Source organism: Scardinius erythrophthalmus (assembly GCF_964197995.2).
Source record: "Scardinius erythrophthalmus genome assembly, chromosome: 1".
NCBI classification, from domain to species: Eukaryota; Metazoa; Chordata; class Actinopteri; order Cypriniformes; family Leuciscidae; genus Scardinius; species Scardinius erythrophthalmus.
The window spans coordinates 61,678,531-61,697,006 of record NC_138221.1 but is presented as its reverse complement, the minus strand read 5'-3'; the positions used below and the strand labels follow the sequence as shown (position 1 = coordinate 61,697,006).

Sequence of the window (18,476 nt, the reverse complement as noted above, 5' to 3'; positions counted from 1 at the left end):
CTCAGGCAGATTTTATTCCACTAGTAAGAATGCATTAGTTCTGACTTTGATTGCAGACATTTTATTCAGATGGGTTCCTCGTCTTACTGGGTCACTCTGTGTCTTGCTTCACGAAGAGCCTGCAGGGCGAGAAATTGAGGAGTTGATTAAAGGTGAACTAAGTAACTTTTTTTACCTTAACTGAACAGCTTCGGAGTCATTGGAATGGTTATATTACTTATTTCGGGTTGAATGGTGGTCGTTTCGCACCCCCCTGGTGCCCGTGAGCGGAAAATGCGCACTTGCAACTTTGAGCCGGCGGGCCGCCGGCCGCCGCGTCAGGAAGTCTCGCGTGATATCAGGTCTCGCGATGTAAACAATTGCTTTACGGCCAAAAGAAATCTGCTAAAATGCCGTCATTATTGCGCTCCCTCACGCTGTTCGAACCCGAAGGAAGAAGACATTTTAAAGAATGTCCCATCTGCTTTGATGTCGTTGATCTACTAGCCTCTGGTGTCTGAGAATAGCCAACGAGTTTTTACAACAGTGTTGTCAAATATCTATTCCGAAGCTGTGGAGGGAGCTCTAGAGAGAAACCTGCGAGCAAAAAGCGAGAATACAGCGAAGAAATCCCGAAGTTACTGAGTGCTGCTTTAAAGAGAATGAAGGAAAACACCAACCTATTTGTTCCTCTGTACCAACCTTGTACTTTCCCGCCTGCCCAAAGTTGCAAGGGTGGTTTTTCGGCTCACAGGCGCTTGGGGGGTGCGAGACGACCACCATTCAACCCGAAAAAAGTCATAACTATTCCAATGACTCCGAAGCTGTTCGGTTAAGGTAAAAAAGTTACTTAGTTCACCTTTAAAGTGAGTCAAATAATATCAGAGCAACATGAAGAAATATGATATTAGAGCAACGGGATAGTCAAGAATCAGGTAACATGCAAAAAATGAAAAAGTAAATATTAAAATTATCAGTTCATATTATGACAAAACAACTAGTATTGATGAGTATTCTGTCACCATGTACTAACTACGTACAACACAACAAGATTCCAGAGACGTAATGCGTGCAATGCAACATCAGAACAGCTGTTTTCCTGCCATAAAATTAAGACAACGCTTTCGTAACTTTTTATGTTCATGACTTCTAAAATGCTTCTCCAAGCATAATCTTTGTCATTGCTTTCCTTACGGAAGTCACGGTGGTTTTGTCATATAATATAAGCTAATATTTCTTAGCTTCCATAATCAATATCCTTTTATCCCCTTTTAATGTTTAATATGCACAAGCCCCACGGGGTGATGCCATAGAAGTAGAAACTAAGCGAAAGACAAAATGTAGTGTGGCTTGACGGAGTTGCCTGACCATTTAAATGAGTGACTAACAGTGAGAAACAGTTTCAAGGGAATTCTACAGGATAGACATTGCAGAATATTACTAACCAGACTCTCAAGGTGTGAGGCTTTAGGTGTGCTCACATTAGTGAGATTTCGGTTTTTTGAAACCAAGATTTTGGAAATGTGAAAATTTCAAAATTTTGCTGGCAAAAAAGGTCAGTTGTCCATTATCAGTAGCAATGTATGAAGCATAGGCTCACACTTTCAACCCAAGCAGCTTTACAAACCAAGCGTGACCAATATAAACCCAATGCTAAATCTGCATAGGGGAAATCTTTTGTTCTTGCAAAATTTCTGATCGCATGGATTCTAACTGAAATGACTGGAATTTGCCTGCAAACATTTGCCGAACAATGGTAAATGTGACCGCACCTTTAGTCAAACTGACAATAACTTCCATATTGGTCCTCTGTGACATACACAGAAACAATAGCGTGCATCCTGTGTGATTCAGAATCTCAGTAATTTTAATGTAGTTTGAAGGGGACTATAGAAAAGGCCGCGAGCGAGATGGATGGTGACAGGGATGAGGGAGAGAGAGTGAGACCTTCTGGATGGCTTCGCTGGCGGAGTCGTCCTGCAGCAGTATTGCCCGGTCCAGTGCTCTCTCAAAGTGTAACACACTGGCCTTGTAGTTACCCAGCTTCACTATGTAAGAGAGAAAGAGGATGTAAAGTGATGTAATCGCACAGCATGGCGTAGATCAAATATACATAACGACCACATGAACGTCCTATTGATTCTGAGCATTGTGGGAAATCAGATTATTCATGGTCACAGAGTGCATTAAACTGCTGACTTCCTGGGATTCTGGGCGATGTAGTTTGGACTCACATTCGGCCTGCGCCATGAGCACACTGGCATTGAGCTGCCATTTCTCATCAGTGATGTCATCCGCTGCCGTGAGCGAGCGGGAGCCATAGTCTCGTGCTTCGCCATAGCGCTTCAGCTCAAGGTAACAGCGGCCGATCTCATGGAACAACCAGGCTTTCTCTAACCCGCCACATGCTAGAGGCACCTTCTCCTCCCAGCTATGCAAACACACACATAAACACACACACAACAAAATCACTATTACAATAGACTTGTCTGTGTACATCAACACCAAAGTAAACATTAATTAAAGGCAAATGCACTTACACTTCTATAGCTTGTTGGAACTTGCCAATCCGTGCGTACACACGGCCAATGTTGTCCAGAGCCCTGGATTTACTGTCCGTCAGGTCGCTATGACACGAAGCACAAACCAAACACACCTGATGAATAGTAGTTTATTAAGTCAAGTCACCTTCATTTATATAGCGCTTTAACAATATGGATTGTTTCAAAGCAGCTTTACAGTGATAATAGGAAATTACCGTAACAGATTGTTTAGGCTCTACAACAGCTCTAGGATAAAGTTATTGTCCAGCTAAAGTTAGTTTTGATTGACTGATTCACTTCCGTTGCGAAGATCATTAGTTATTAACGTAGGGGCCGCTAACACAACACCGCTCTAACAGGAAGACCCTAAACGCGCTCCGGCCACCCATCCACACAAAACTATATTTGAATATATATGTGCGCAGGCGTGCAGTCCTTCTTTACAAATCAACCCTCAATAAACTACTTGTCTGGCCTTAAACATTTATTATACAGATTTTTTTTTGTCGCGTCTGCGTAGCCACGCGAACCGGAATTATCCTGACAACATTTTATCTGGGGATTGGTTGACACTTCAGGACTGAGTTGTCTTCGTGTCCAGGCGCAGGTCCTTCATCAGATCTGGATACGGCCTGCATCCGGCGAACTGCGGTAAACCTCGGATAAACTGAGAGACTAATATTAGCGTAGACGCCATCCTTCTTATGATGTAACAAGTAGCTCAAACAGTAGAGCGTTGGTGCTTGCAACGCCGAGGTCATGGGTTCGATTGCTAGGGAAAGCAAGAACTGATAAGAATGTAAATGAGTATCTTGAAATGCAATGTAAGTTGCTTTGGATAAAAGCGTCTGCCAAATGCATAAATTAAATGAGAAGTCTATAATGTGTTATGTGTATGCTAGGCTAAAGCTAGGCCAAATTAACCAACCAAAAAAAACAAAAGGTAGTTTTCCTGCTCTCATGAGCGCTCACCCTTTCTTGGCCAGCTCCAGATCTTTCTCATGATGATGCAGAACCTTGTCCATATTCCCAAGATCCATCAATGCATTGCCTACACAGGACATAAAAGAAAATGTTGTATCTCTGATTCTTCTGCTATTGATATTATATATTTAAGTATTGGGCCGATGAGATTCCCAGACTCTACCAATGCAGCTGTGCAGGTTCCCAAGCACTTCTCTCTTATTGGGCAGCACCTGCTCAGACCATTCCTTCACCGCCTTCATGAGCTCACGGGCCTTCTTCAGGCCGCTTTCTGCATCGCCGGCACTCAAGGCTGCCAATTAATCAAATAATTCTCAATAAACCCAATAACATACACAACATTTTCTGAAAATGTTTGCCAATCCAAATGTGATACCAGAGTGTTGCTAAGATTGTTTCTATGAGTCTATAGGATTTTTTGGCCTGTTTTATTGTCCACCAGGAAAAAATCATGTGCCACCTAAAAAATCTGTAATTGTTAATTTTAGTAAAATTTCACAGAAGTCATTTTCAAATCAGGAAGTTTTCTGTTGGTCAACATGGTGAACCCACGTGACAAATGTGAATCTCCTGTGAAATTTGTTTCTCCCTCATGTGAAATTCCAGAATGTGTGGACTGGATTCCCATTGAAAAGACTGGATTTCACCCACGAAAATCCACCGAACAACAGTAAATCTGCAGCAGCTTTATAAAAGTAATAACACTTCTCAACAAGTAGCAGAATTTGATGTATTGTTCATGTCCATGGCACAAATGGTACACAGTTATGTGCCAAAGTTTCATAGTTATATTTAGGGGTTTGTTCAAATGTCCTTAGCAAGCACTATTAACTTACATTAATAAAATTTAAATAAATTTTAACACAGCTGGGTGTGTTACATGTATCTGGTCTGCTAACACACACATTGTGGAGTGACCTAGAGAATAATTAGGATCATAATTCCAACATTATCTCCAAGTTGTCGTAGGTCAGTCACTCATCAGTTAGCTAATAATCATAGGCATACACTGCAGTTCAAAAGTTTGGGGTCGGTAAGATTTTTTATAGATAAGATAAATAAATAATTAATCTTTCATTCAGCAAGGATGCATTAAATTGATCAAAAGTGACAGTACAGACATTTATAATGTTACAAAAGAAAGTATAAAATTTTCCACAAAAATATTAAGCAGCACTGTTTACAACATTGATAACAATAAGAAACATTTCTTGAGCATCAAATTAGCATATCATAATGATTTCTGAAGGATCATGTGACACTGAAGACTGGAGTAATGATGCTGAAATTATTTTAAACCGTAATAATATTTCCCAGTATGATCGAACAAACTTGATGCTTGATGAGCATCAAATATTTATTTCAAAAACATAAAAAAAATCTTACTGACCCCCAACTTTGACAGTAGTTTATGATTTTGCATGTGCAACATGAGTATGCAACTAATGCTAAACTTTGTTGTTAGGAACCTAATGCTGTGAACTTTGAACTCTGCAGAGGTTCACCTTTGTCAATATCCTCCAGACTGGCGAGGACATATCGGGTTGGGTCTGAGGGTGGCTTGTGTTGAACCCGGTTCCACCGCTGCTGCGTTAGTTTTCGGTCTTGTTGACGAGCATAGATGGGCTTCTGCTGCTGCCAGAATGCTGTCCGCGTGTCCAGATAGGAGATACAGCCCACGATCAGATCTTGCACACGCTCTCCAGTTCCAATCTTACCTTTTATAAGATCTGTATGGGAGCAGATTGCCATACTTTATATAGAATATACACCATCATAGATGCAAACTAACATCAAACAAGGCCTAAAAAAACATGTAAACACACACCTTCATCTTGTAGAAGTTTATCTAAGAATTCTCTGTCACTGTACAGTTCTCCCAGAAGTTGCTTGGCTGCTTTTTCATATTTGCTCTTCTTCTGGCCATGCTTTTTGGATTCCTTCTTATGAGAATGATTCAAATGCTTGGGACGAACCTTTTGGGAACACATCAAACAAACAAATAGCCTATGCATTACTAACTGCTAAAATGAACATAAACGTACATTATAAACAATGGTGTGACGGTGTGGTATGAGTGACGGGGTAGGTGGCATAACGGAAGAGAGAGAGCGAGCAAGAGATAGCTCACCCCGTTGTAAAAGAAAGACAGGTCTCCTTTATTTTCCAACTTCACAGAGGAAGGATCTTTTAGTTCGGGAGAGAGAGGCAGATGAGGGTTACTGACTTTAGTCACTTTGTTGTGTAACCAAAACATGAACTCTTCATTTCTCATCATGTTGTGTCTAAGGACTTACTGCCCACTGAGTTCTCGATTGCCTCTTGAGCTTTCTGGATTCCCAGTCTGAACTCCTGTTGCTCTGGACGTAGCTTATGGCCTCTGTGATAGTAGACCAACGCAAACTCAAAATCCCCCATAGTGTAGAGGGCTTCAGCCTTCTGATACAGACCCTGCAGGACACAGGATGGAGAACCAGAGAGAATCAGGTGACTTGTTAGCACATCAGAAATACAGTAAAAACAGGAATATTGTGAACTATTATAACTCCAGTCTTCATTCATTGTCACATGATCCTTCAGAAATCATTCTGATATTCTGAGATGCTGCTTTGGTGCTCAAGCATTTTTTTATGATCAGTGTTGAAAACAGTTGTGCTGCTTAAAGTCCCACTGTAGTCAATCATTTTATCGCTTAAAACTCTTTGAACACCAAAATGACAAGTTTTTTAACTCTACATCCTTGCTTCATTTAGTATAAGCGGATTCATGAATATTTCAGATTAGCCCCGCCTCCAGTCACTCACACCAGCTCAGAGACCCACTCAGTCAACTTACTGAGGTAAACGCTGCACAATGATATCGCTCTTGACTTTACAACGTCGGACACATTTTATTATGTAAAAATGAAGTATTTACTATCACTTTTGATCAATTTAATGCATCCTTTGTGAATGAATAGTGACCCCAAACCTTTGCTAAACATCAGATAATTCAGATGTGCTTTTACTGTGCTTTTTAGAGAGCTTATATAGTGTTTCCAAAAAAGCCACAGTTAAAAATTAATGAATTTCATTGGATTACAATTGCATACAAAATACCAATCTAAGTGTCATGTGAAAAGCTAACAGTACACTTTCCACAGAACGAACGTACTCGGTTACTAACGTAACCTCGGTTCTCTCTAGAAGAGGGAACGAGTACTGCGTAAGATATCTTACGCTAGGGGAAAATCCTTTTCCGCGAGATATTGAAGCCAAAAATTATCCTTAATTTTGTAATAATGCAAAACGCGTTGCAGCAGCAATGCAGACATAGGCGAGACAGCTCGCGCGCCTATTGGCTGCTCTGCGGCAACTGCAGCAGCCTATCGAGCGAGGCCTGGCGTGACGTCAGACCCAATCAGGGCACTTCGCGCCCGCTGCGTCACGTCCCGCCGAAATGGGCGTGGTCTAGGCCTATAAATATCGCTCGCAGGCAGCTATTATCTGGTTTTTCATCATCGAAGCAACCAGAGCGTGTGCATGCACGGCAAGATACGCAGTACTCGTTCCCTCTTCTAGAGAGAACCGAGGTTACGTTAGTAACCGAGTACGTTCTCTTACGAGAGGTCTCTCGTACTGCGTAAGATATCTTACGCTAGGGGACCCAATGTAAAACGCAGTGCATGCTGAGATCTGACACCAAAGACCCAAGGGCGAAAGCCCGGGGTACATATAGTGCACAATCACTCAGGGAACTCACAGGGAGTCCGGGAAGAGGGAGGGGTGCAGCCTCACTCTTCCACATATAGCAGCGTCGATGGGACGCAAATTTCATCATACAGACAGGGCGGGGTACGGCCTGAACTGATGGGGAAATGTGGGTCTTACACAGTTTGCCCAGCTTTATACTGTCGAACATTGAGCTGTGCTCAGCAGACGCAGCATTCTGAGCTGATCGCATCAGGTCAGATAATACTGGTAAATTTAGACCGACAGCAGCCTGGCCTGCAGGGCGGGAACCTCTAGGTTATAAAACCTTATAAATGTAGACGGGGAGGCCCAGCCTGCCGCCATACAAATATCTTGCAAGGCAATCCCACTTGACCAGGCCCACGAAGAGGCCATGCCTCTCGTGGAGTGCGCTCTGACACCCAATGGGCACTGCATGCCCTTGGAGGCGTATGCCAGCGCTATAGCATCAACTATCCATCTGGATAGGCTCTGTTTCGACGCGGCTAGTCCCTTAGAACGTCCGCTAAACGAAACAAAAAGCTGCTCCGTCTGTCTGAAAACAGACGAGCGAGACACATAAGCTCGTAATGCCCTGACTGGACAAAGGAGGCTCGCGTCTTTTTCCTCATCAGGGACCGGTAGGGCTGACAGGGAGATAACCTGTGCCCTAAACGGTGTGTTGAGGGATTTTGGAACATAACCGTGCTTAGGTTTGAGTATAACTTTTGAGTCATTGGGCCCAAACTCCATGCACGCCGCGCTCACAGAGAGCGCGTGCAGATCCCCTATGCGCTTCACTGAAGCGAGAGCCAGCAAAAACACCGTCTTGAAAGACAGGTGTTTCAAATCGATTGACTGTAAAGGCTCAAATGGCGCACCTTTCATGGCTTCCAGAACCGTAGAAAGGTCCCATACGGGGACTGAGGGAGGTCTGGGAGGATTCAGTCTCTTAGCCCCTCTAAGGAGGCGGATGACTAAATCGTTCCTTCCTATTGACTGACCAAGCGTTGTTTCTGAGAACGCTGCTATAGCCGCCACATAAACTTTGAGCGTGGAGGGGGCCCTGCCCCCATCCAACAGCTCTTGTAGGAAGGAAAACACCTCCGTCACACCACAGTTTGTGGGTGACACACCACGGGCTGTGCACCAGCCCGAAAACACCGACCATTTCGAAGAATAGAGTCGTCTTGTAGACGGAGCTCTAGCCTGCGTGATCGTGTTTAATACTCCTTTAGGGAGTCCAACATGTACCCGTTGATGGCCCAGACATGAAGGGACCATAGTTCCGGGTGAGGATGCCAGATCGAGCCGCGGGCCTGTGAGAGGAGATCTCTCCTCATTGGTACTGGCCACGGGGCAGTACTTGCTAACTGCATCACGACTGGGAACCAAGGTTGGTTTTTCCAGAACGGTGCTACCAGCAGTACTGAGCATCCTTCTTCCCTGATCCGTTCTATTACCTGAGGCAGGAGAGAGACAGGGGGAAAAGCATAGAGCGGGCGGCGGGGCCACACATGGGCCAGCGCGCTCCTGCTCTTGGAGAAAAATTCTTGACAGTGAGCGTTTTCTTGAGACGCAAACAGGTCCACTTCCGCTCTGCCAAATTTCTTCCACAGCAGATGGACTGTCTGTGGGTGTAGAGACCACTCGCCTGCCGGAACATTGTTCCTGGACAGTCTGTCCGGTCCTATATTCAAGATCCCTGGCACGTGCGCTGCTCTGAGCGAGCGCAGGTTGCACTGAGCCCATACCAGGAGGCGTTCTGCCAGCCTGTACAGTTTCTCGGATCTGATGCCGCCCTGGCAATTTTTGTAGGACACCACAGACATGTTGTCCGAACGGACCAAGACGTGGTGTCCTTTTATTTGGGGACAAAAACGCGTCAGCGCGTTGTCTACTGCCAGCATTTCGAGGCAGTTTATGTGCAGGAGCTTCTCCCGTTCTGACCATTGGCCGAAGAACGGTCTGCCCTCGAGCAGCGCTCCCCATCCCGAGGTGGACGCGTCCGCGGACACCACTTTTACCCTCGAGGAAGTCCCCAGGCTTACACCTGATTGGTACCAGTCGTTCGCTTTCCAGGGTTTCAGAGCTGTGACGCACTTCTGATTGACCCTGAGGCGAAGCAAACCGGGTGCCCACGCTTCGCGTGGGACTCGCGCTTTCAGCCAAAACTGCAGCGGGCGCATGCGGAGCAGGCCCAGCTGGAGCACTGACGATGCTGAGGCCATGAGACCTAGCATCTTCTGAAATCTCTTGAGCGGGACAGACGCGCCGCAGCGAAAAGAGTTCGCTGTGCGTCGAATGTCTACCGCGCGCTGTTGTGATAGTCGCGCTATCATGGATAGTGAGTCCAGTTCTGTGCCCAGGAAAGATATTTTCTGACTGGGTGACAGGGAGCTCTTCGCCCAATTGACACTCAGACCCAAATCCTCGAGGTGATCGAGTAAAATGGTCGTGTGTTCTATGAGCACTGCGCGAGATTGCGCTAGAATCAGCCAATCGTCCAAATAGTTTAGCACTCGCATGCCTCTCATTCTGAGGGGTGCGAGCGCCGCATCCATGCACTTCGTAAATGTACGGGGTGCCAGGGACAAGCCGAACGGCAGGACTGTGTACTGATATGCCTGGCCCTCGAAGGCGAATCTCAAATATCGCCTGTGACGTGACGCTATCTGTATTTGAAAATACGCGTCTTTCAGATCTATTGACACAAACCAATCTCCTTGGCGAATCTGCACAAGGATTTGCCTGGTCGTGAGCATCCTGAACTGTCGCTTCACAAGCACTTTGTTCAGTTGCCTTAGATCTAGTATGGGTCTGAGACCCCCGTCTTTTTTTGGTACCAGGAAGTATCTGCTGTATAGCCCTCCTTCGCTCTGAACTTGAGAGAGAGACTCTATGGCCCCTTTGCTCAATGGTTTCGTCACTTCGGCTCGAAGTAAATGTGCTACTTCTGTTTTTACCGTGGTCTCGACGCGCGCCACATAGCGGCGAGGGCGTCGGCGAAACTGCAGCGAATAGCCTCTTTCTATAATGTTCAGCACCCACTTCGAAACCCCGGGTAGCTTTGCCCATGCGTCTGCATGGATAGCTAGGGGTTGAATACGAAGCGCGCTCCGCTCGCTCAGCGATGGAGAAGCTTCGGCGTGCTGTAACACAAGCATGGCGCTCGTGACATTTGAGGCATGGGGCGCGCTGATAACAGCGGGCAGATTGCCCGCGCTCGACTCCTCTGCGGTGGTCAACCGCGAGGGGGAGGGCTGGGCGGTTCCCGTAGGAACTGTCATGTCTATGTGTGGATGTGGGCGCGGGACAGCGGGCACATATCACACTGAAAGCATTGTTCGCTTGAGTGAAGCGAATGCACGTTGGTTTCGTTTTTACAGAAACCGTGAGACATGCATAACGTGGTGTTAGTGGGCACATTCACCATGTTTGAAGCGCAATCGATCTGAGTCGATTCATGTGCGCAAGCCCTGTGTGACGGGCTGTGCTTGTGTGTAGAGATGGGCACTGGGCAGTGGGCATTCTTTCTACACATAAAGCACCATCGGCCGTGGCCGGGACACCAGAAAAATTCACGCTTATGGGATTTATCTGGGTAGCCGTAAAAACGGCGTTTGTGTGCAGGCAAGCGGGTGACAGAACCGACTTGTTTACTGCAGGATACACTGGAACAGTCACATTTACTGGAACTGAACGAGCGAGAAGTTGCCATAGAAACAGAGAGCGTCAACATGCTGGCGTTTATTGCAGGCCTGCGTGCATTACAACAGGCTTGTTCACTGCAATATTGACATTTCCAGTCGCCTGAGTTCCAGAGGGGAATGGGAAATGTATAGGAAAAAGGAGGTTGGTCCGTCCGCAGCGGGACCAGAAAAACTCCCTTTTTTTCCTTACGCCAGTGACGCACGGAACACCATAGAAACGGTGTTTGGGTGCAGGCGAGCGGGTTGTACAACGCGCTCGTTGGCTGCAAAATACACATCTGCAGTCGCCTTTTCAGGGAACTGACAGAGCGAGCATTGACGGCATAATTTTATCTGCCGGTAGACCCGGGGATCGAACGCGGGTCTCTCGCGTGCAAAACCTGAGTGTCTGCCACTGGGCCACAGGGGGAGACACATTATAACTCAGTTAGCGCGAGTATTATAAGAGAGCGTCAACGTGCTGGCGTTTGTTTGCAGGCATGCGTGTATTACAACAGGCTTGCTCACTGCAATACTGACATTTCCAGTCGCCCGAACTTCAGAGGGGAATGAGAAATGTACGAGAAAGAGGAGGTCGGTCCGTCCGCGGGGGGACCAGAAACGCTCTTTTCTCCTTTCGCCAGTGACGCACGGAAACCATAGAAACGGTGTTTGGGTGCAGGCGAGCGGGTTGTGCAACGCGCTCGTTGGCTGCAAAATGCACATCTGCAGTCGCTTTTCAGGGAACTGACAGAGCGAAGCATTGGCGGCATAATTTTAACTGCCGCTAGACCGGGATTCGAACTCCGGTCTCTCGTGAGGAAAACCAATGATTCCGCCACTGAGCCACAGGGGGGGAACACAAAGGCTTTTGGATGCACGAGCATATAACAGCGTCACATGCTTTCTTCGGCGTATGCTTGCAGGCGCGCTTGTATTAAAACAGGCTCGCCTGCTGCAATATTGATATTTCCAGTCGCATGATCAGGGAACTGGGAAATGTATGAGAAATTGAAGGTCAGTCCATCCTCGGAGGGACTAAAACACACCTTTCTCCTTTCGCCGGTGAGTGACGCATGAATGGGGCGCAGAGGCAGGGTAGCTTTCTTATAACGTAAAGAAAAACTAACCCCGACCGTCCGCTTCCAGCCTCCCTTGTGAGCGGCGCAGTTTGCGCGGCTTGAACAGAGGGAGAGAGAAAGCTAGCCCCGTGGCCGCCCGCTCCTGACATCCTCTGTGAACGGCGCGGTGTGCGCGGCTCGAACAGAGGGAGAACAGGTATCGTCCCCCAAGCAGGCAAGGCAAGCGGGCGAACCGGCAAGCTTTGCGGGTTGGGGGGGGGGGCGGAGGAGCAGTCTCGGAGAAGGATGCCAGGTGAGTCCTCAGAGTCACCATAGGCAGTACCTAGCTCGCAGTGAGGGCAGTCGCCGTCAGCGAGCGCGAGAGCTGCGTGATCAGGAAAAAAAGGGGCGTCTTGAAAAAGACGCCCAGCTCTTTTAGTGCAATGGGAGTGTGTGTCGCGGCGGCGAGCACACACACATACATAAACACAGTAGCAGAGAAAGGATATAACGCCGGATAGCGCAGCAGGAAGGCAAGGAAGGCGGCGCGGCCAGCGACTTCAGTGACTCGTCCCGCTGAAGGTGCTCTCTCTCAGACGGCGCGGCTTCTAATCCAGCTCCAGCGATGCGTGTGCTTCGCTTGAAGGATGAAAAATCAGATAATAGCTGCCTGCGAGCGATATTTATAGGCCTAGACCACGCCCATTTCGGCGGGACGTGACGCAGCGGGCGCGAAGTGCCCTGATTGGGTCTGACGTCACGCCAGGCCTCGCTCGATAGGCTGCTGCAGTTGCCGCAGAGCAGCCAATAGGCGCGCGAGCTGTCTCGCCTATGTCTGCATTGCTGCTGCAACGCGTTTTGCATTATTACAAAATTAAGGATAATTTTTGGCTTCAATATCTCGCGGAAAAGGATTTTCCCCTAGCGTAAGATATCTTACGCAGTACGAGAGACCTCTCGTAAGAGAACCTCTTTTCTTGGCTATTTAGCATTTTAGTGGATTTCCCCCTCACAGGTAGAGTCATGTTTCATCAAGTGTCATTTTTGCCTTAACATTTTTTAGTGTTAATCTTAAACAGTATATTCATTCACAAAGTTATATTTGTAATATTTTGTGTTCAAAAAACGTGCTTGTGATATTTGGTCACTTTTTCTGAGACCGAATCGTCATCTGATAAAGTATCAGTAAATTCGCCCCCTTCAGGACAAGTGTCTTACTACAGGTACACATACAGTGACTCAAAGCTGTGGCTGCTGGGAACTTTTGGAACAAACGATGAGACAAAAGGAAAAAAGGAAGCTAGGACGGATGAACACCTTGAAGTAGTTTTTGTTGTCTTTGAGGGAGGTCTCGGCGTCTTTCAGCGCGCTCTCTGCATCACCTAATTTCACATAACACCTGGATCTGGCGACCAGACAGTCCTTATCATCCGGCTGTAAACTTAAAGCCTGTTGGATAGCAGAGAAGACGCTTATTATAAAATGTAAAATAAAGCAATCCATTTAATTTCGTCTGAACGTAAGCAATGCAATATGTGTGTTCGCATAGTTATTAGCTCACCGTGGAAAAGCACTCGATAGCTTTGACATACTCGCTCTTCTGAAACAGCTGGTCACCTTCAGACATATAGGTGGTAAAGGTACTCTTTGGCCCGGCTTGTTCTCCCTCGTTATCAGACATTTTAATCGTATTTAAAGCAGAATTATATTAAAACCTTTCAGTACACATCAATAAGAGCAACCGTCCCGTCCGCTCGTATCCTAGAAACGCTCCTAACAAAACCCAGTGGGGCCAATGAACTGCGTTAGAAACTTTGATTGACATGCCAACACTACGACATTCAATCCGAAACATTTAAGTATAATGTAAATATATCGTTTATAAAACGTAAAATGTTATCTAAAATAATATTTCGTCCAACAAACGTTTCTTAAAAAAAAAAAAAAAAAAAATATATATATATATATATATATATATATATATATATATATATATCATCCGGTCTATATATATAGACCCCCCAAAAGTTGAGGATTTTGTAAGGTTGTATTATTAATATCTACGTCTGAGAATTTGGTTTAGATTATTATGCCATTAATTACTTAATTACTTTATTAAATTATTTTTCATTTACAAATAAACAAATGGTCTCTCCTTATTTGATAAAGGTTTTAATAACAATTTTATGAGAAATTCCTTTAATGTCGGATCCAGTCCTCCATGTAAATCAAAATGGCTTAAACCTTATTGTATATCTTGGCACAGCAGTTGGACATTACCCTGTAAATAAGTTATTTCTAATAAAGTAAAAGAAGTAATGTACAAAATTACTCATATCCTGTAAATGCAGCCATTAGATATATTCATACTGTTTGTGATAAATGTACTTTTTGTAACACATCACTTGAAGATATTGAACATTTATTTTTGTGTTGCCCTTTTTCTATTTCTTTCTGGACTGACTTTAAAATAGACATGGCAAACAAATTAAACAGAAATCTTAATTTAGAACCTCATGACATTTTACTTCGTTTTCAAAACCCATATTTTTCTGAAAAACAAAATTATATTATTAATCTTTTAATTATTTTGGAGAAGTTTTATATTCATAAGTCAAAAATAACTCAAAAGAAACCCTCGTATATTACCTTTTATAACACCGTATAACTGTCCCAGCTATTTAGAACTGATGAGTTATAAGAAAAAAGGGGGGATCATATTTGCAAAACAAGACCTGTGAAGGATATAACGTTTTTCAAGAAATCAAACAAAAAAGTAATGGAAATAAACACTCAAAAGAGCATAAACTCTTTTTAAACATGTATTGAAGTATAGACACAAGCATGTGCCAAACAGTCATCAGCCAAATAAACTGTCCAAATCAAAACTGTAGGTGAGCAAAAGAGGATACTGAGTCAATGTCATTTCCCACAGGATGAGACTAGACTTGGTCATTAGTCTTTAAATGGCTAATATTAAATGGCATAATGTCTTTCTTTGGATAAGGGCACTTCTGCCTCCAAAGACAGTCAATGAAATTGTTCTTCTGGTAAGTAGTCCAGCAGAATCATAATAGCACAAAAAATCCTATTTGGGCAGCAAACAATAAGTTTCCCAAGTCAGGATTTTCCACGACAGCAGTGAACAGGTGAAGGTGTGCTGTGGTATAATTTTCCTTCTACTACTTCCCCTTTTAACTCTAAACATGGGGTCCTATTAGTGACACCTAGTGGCTAGGATGAACATACCCCAAGAAAAAGATAGCCTGCCTTGTAATAAATAGGCTGTGACTGTTACATATCCCCCCCCTCAATTAGAAAGATTATCAACAAGTTCAAGTTCCATAGAAAGGCTTCAAATTTTGTACATGAAATGTATCAACATGATTGGGATCATCTAAAAATGACACAGAACAATTAACAGGACCAAGACATTTCTCAATCTTAGCAGGACCTTTCCATTTCACAGCAAGTTTAGCCATAAATCCCTCACTAGCTCGTGACAAAGGATGAGTGCGAACCCAAACCAAATCCCCAATCTGGTAACTCACAGGTCTTCTCCGACGGTCGTAATACCTTCTCTGTTTTGCCTGAGCTCGCTCCACGTTCCTTTGCACAGTTATTATCAAGTCCTTCTGTCTCTCTAACACTGGGTACGCAGGACTGTCTGTATCTGAATGTCTTTGAATGGCTCTTTCTAGAGGTCCTTTCAATTTCCTGCCCAGTGCGACTTCAGCTGGAGTGAATCCTGTGCTTTCCTGCCAAGCTGTGTTTATGGCAAAACGGAACTCCGCCAACCATCTGTCCCAATGCCGGTGGTGATCTTGAACATAGGATGAGATCATAGTCTTAAGAGTACGGTTGACTCTTTCAGTGAGGTTAGTTTGAGGGTGTGCTGTGGTAGTCAATTTTTGGACGACACTCCATTGCTTGCAAACTAGCCGCAGGAGTTGGGAAGTGAACTGGGTTCCTCGATCGGATACCAAATACATTGGAGTCCCCCACCTGGTGAAGATTTCTTCTACCAAGATACGAGCGATTTGAGGTGTTTTGGCCACACGCAGAGGGAACAACTCTACCCACTTTGAACAGTAGTCCACTACCACAAGGAGATGCTCATTTCGTTTAGAACTCCTAGGAAATGGGCCCATGAGGTCGATCCCCAACATATGTCCGGGTTCCACCACAGGAGTCGACTGCATATGACCGGCTAACTTGGAAATGGAGGGTTTGTATTGCTGACAGATCTGACATTCTTTACAATACTTCCAGACGTCTGAGCGTAAGGTAGGCCAATAACAGATATCTACTAACCTCAGCAGAGTCTTAAGTCTACCAAGATGGCCACTTAACGGGTTGTCGTGCGCATACTTGAGGAAGTCCTTTCGCAGGCTAGCAGGAATGACTAGTTGTAACTTGGGCCCTTTCTGTCCATCTGGCATACTGCGGAAAAGAAAGCCATTCTTTAACAGGTAATGTATACGTAATGGATTGGGATCTGTGAGTGACCTGGCTTGGTTCATGAGTTCTTGCATATCTGGGTCAACGTTTTGGGATTTGGCAATGTCAGACCATTCTATCGGGAAACTGGAAAAAGTGGTAGATGAGTCCTGTGATTTGACATGGGCCAATAGAGAAAGTGAAGAGACATCCAAGTGACTACGTGATAGGGTATCGGGCACAATGTTGCACTGACCTTTTCGATATTTGACACTGAAGTCAAATTCTTGTAGTCGGATGGCCCATCGAGTCAATCTGGAAGACGGCTTTGGGTGATTAAACACCCACGTGAGAGCTGCATGATCAGTGATGATTTCAAAAGGTCTACCTTCAAGATAGGGCCTCCATTTCTCAATGGCCCATATGACGGCACAACACTCCTTCTCTGAAACTGAATAGGACTTCTCAGCTCCTTGTAGCAAGCGTGAAGCGTAGGCTATTACATGTTCTGATCCGTCTAACTCTTGTGTTAGGACAGCTCCTAAGCCCACGTCACTAGCATCAGTCTGGACTTTGAAAGGTTTTGTCAAATCAGGGGCCATCAAGACAGGTGCTTTGGTCAGATCTTGTTTGATCAATTCAAAAGATTTCTGACATTCCTCAGTCCAAGACCATGTTGCTCCTTTTCTCTTTAAAGCATGCAGTGGTGCAGCCTTCTCAGAAAACTTATTAATAAATCTTTGGTACCATCCTGCAAGACCTAGGAACCGTTGTACCTCCTTCAAACCTTGAGGGACGGGGAATTTAGTAACAGCTTCCACCTTTGCAGGGTCTGTTTGTATTCCTTCACTAGATACCACATGTCCTAAAAACAGCAAAGACTTTTGCATGAGGTTGCACTTCTGGAGATTGACAGTGAGCCCTGCTTTGTAGAGACAATGAAATATTGCTTGCAGGTGTGTCAAATGCTCTTCTTCCGTCTTCGAGTACACCACAATGTCATCAATGTACACAAAACAACTCTTCCCCCTAAAATCCTTCAGCACTATCTCCATCAATCGTTGAAATGAAGCAGCAGCATTTTTGAGGCCAAAAGGTAAACGAAGAAATTCAAATAGGCCAGATGATGTGACAAAAGCAGTCTTGGAGATACTGTCAGGTTCCATTTCCACCTGCCAATACCCACTTTTTAGATCTAGGGTACTGAAGATTCCTGCTCCATGGAGAGACTCAAGAATATCCTGTATTTGTGGCATAGGGTACGCATCCAGAAAAGTCTTTGAGTTCAGCCCTCTAAAGTCAACACAGAATCTTTGTCCTCCTCCTTTCTTGGGTACTAGGACAATTGGAGCAGCCCAGGGAGACGTCGAGGGTCGAATAATTTTCTTATCAAGCATCCCCTTTATCTCCTGATCGACAAAAAGCTGTTTTTCAGGAGATACTCTGTAGGCTTTCCGGCGGATGGGTACTTCATTAGTGGTTATGATGCGATGTTTCACTATATTGGTGTGCCCAATTTCATTGGTGCACACTGTGGGCCATTCTTTCATGAGCTGTTCAAGTTGTGACTTCAATCCTGAAGATGTGTCTGCATTGTCCACTAGTTGATGGATAAGAGAGCGGGTTTCAGATGACTCTTCTGGTATGGGTAAGGCTAGATAGAATGACAACAAAGCATTGGGAGAATGGACAGGGGTGAATGAAAATACTTCTTTTTGGCATCCATTTGTGGCAGGCAGTATATATTGGACTTTATGAAAATCCAGACAAATTCCAGATGACATTAGAAAATCCATTCCTAAAATTATAGGCACAGAGAGATCAACATCCCTCATTATATACAAGGACAGTGCAAATTTTCTCTGCTGTATCTCACCATCACATCTCCACAAACCCAAGGCACTCAACACTTGACCATTGGCCTGTTGGAAAGTCTGTCCACGGCTAGAATCCAACTGTTCTCTATGCTTCAACTGATTCCAACAAGATTCTTGCATTAGAGTCAGTGAACTCCCTGTGTCGATCATGGCCTGGAAATATCTTCCACGGATCACCATCGGTAGGGTC

The 18,476-nt window shown here is 44.9% G+C and overlaps 1 protein-coding gene across 1 annotated transcript; it reads right to left on the bottom strand.

Moving 5' to 3' along the window:
- Window positions 1–83: 83 nt before the first annotated feature.
- LOC308702858 (outer dynein arm-docking complex subunit 4-like) lies at window positions 84–13,650 on the bottom strand (the record flags this gene model as incomplete). Its single annotated transcript, XM_081385992.1, has 12 exons — window positions 84–119; window positions 1,927–2,027; window positions 2,214–2,410; window positions 2,520–2,606; window positions 3,495–3,573; window positions 3,670–3,798; window positions 5,012–5,236; window positions 5,335–5,482; window positions 5,638–5,693; window positions 5,804–5,957; window positions 13,287–13,418; window positions 13,531–13,650. 12 exons carry the CDS (start codon window positions 13,648–13,650, stop codon window positions 84–86), a joined length of 1,464 nt encoding a protein of 487 aa, XP_081242118.1.
- Window positions 13,651–18,476: the final 4,826 nt, after the last annotated feature.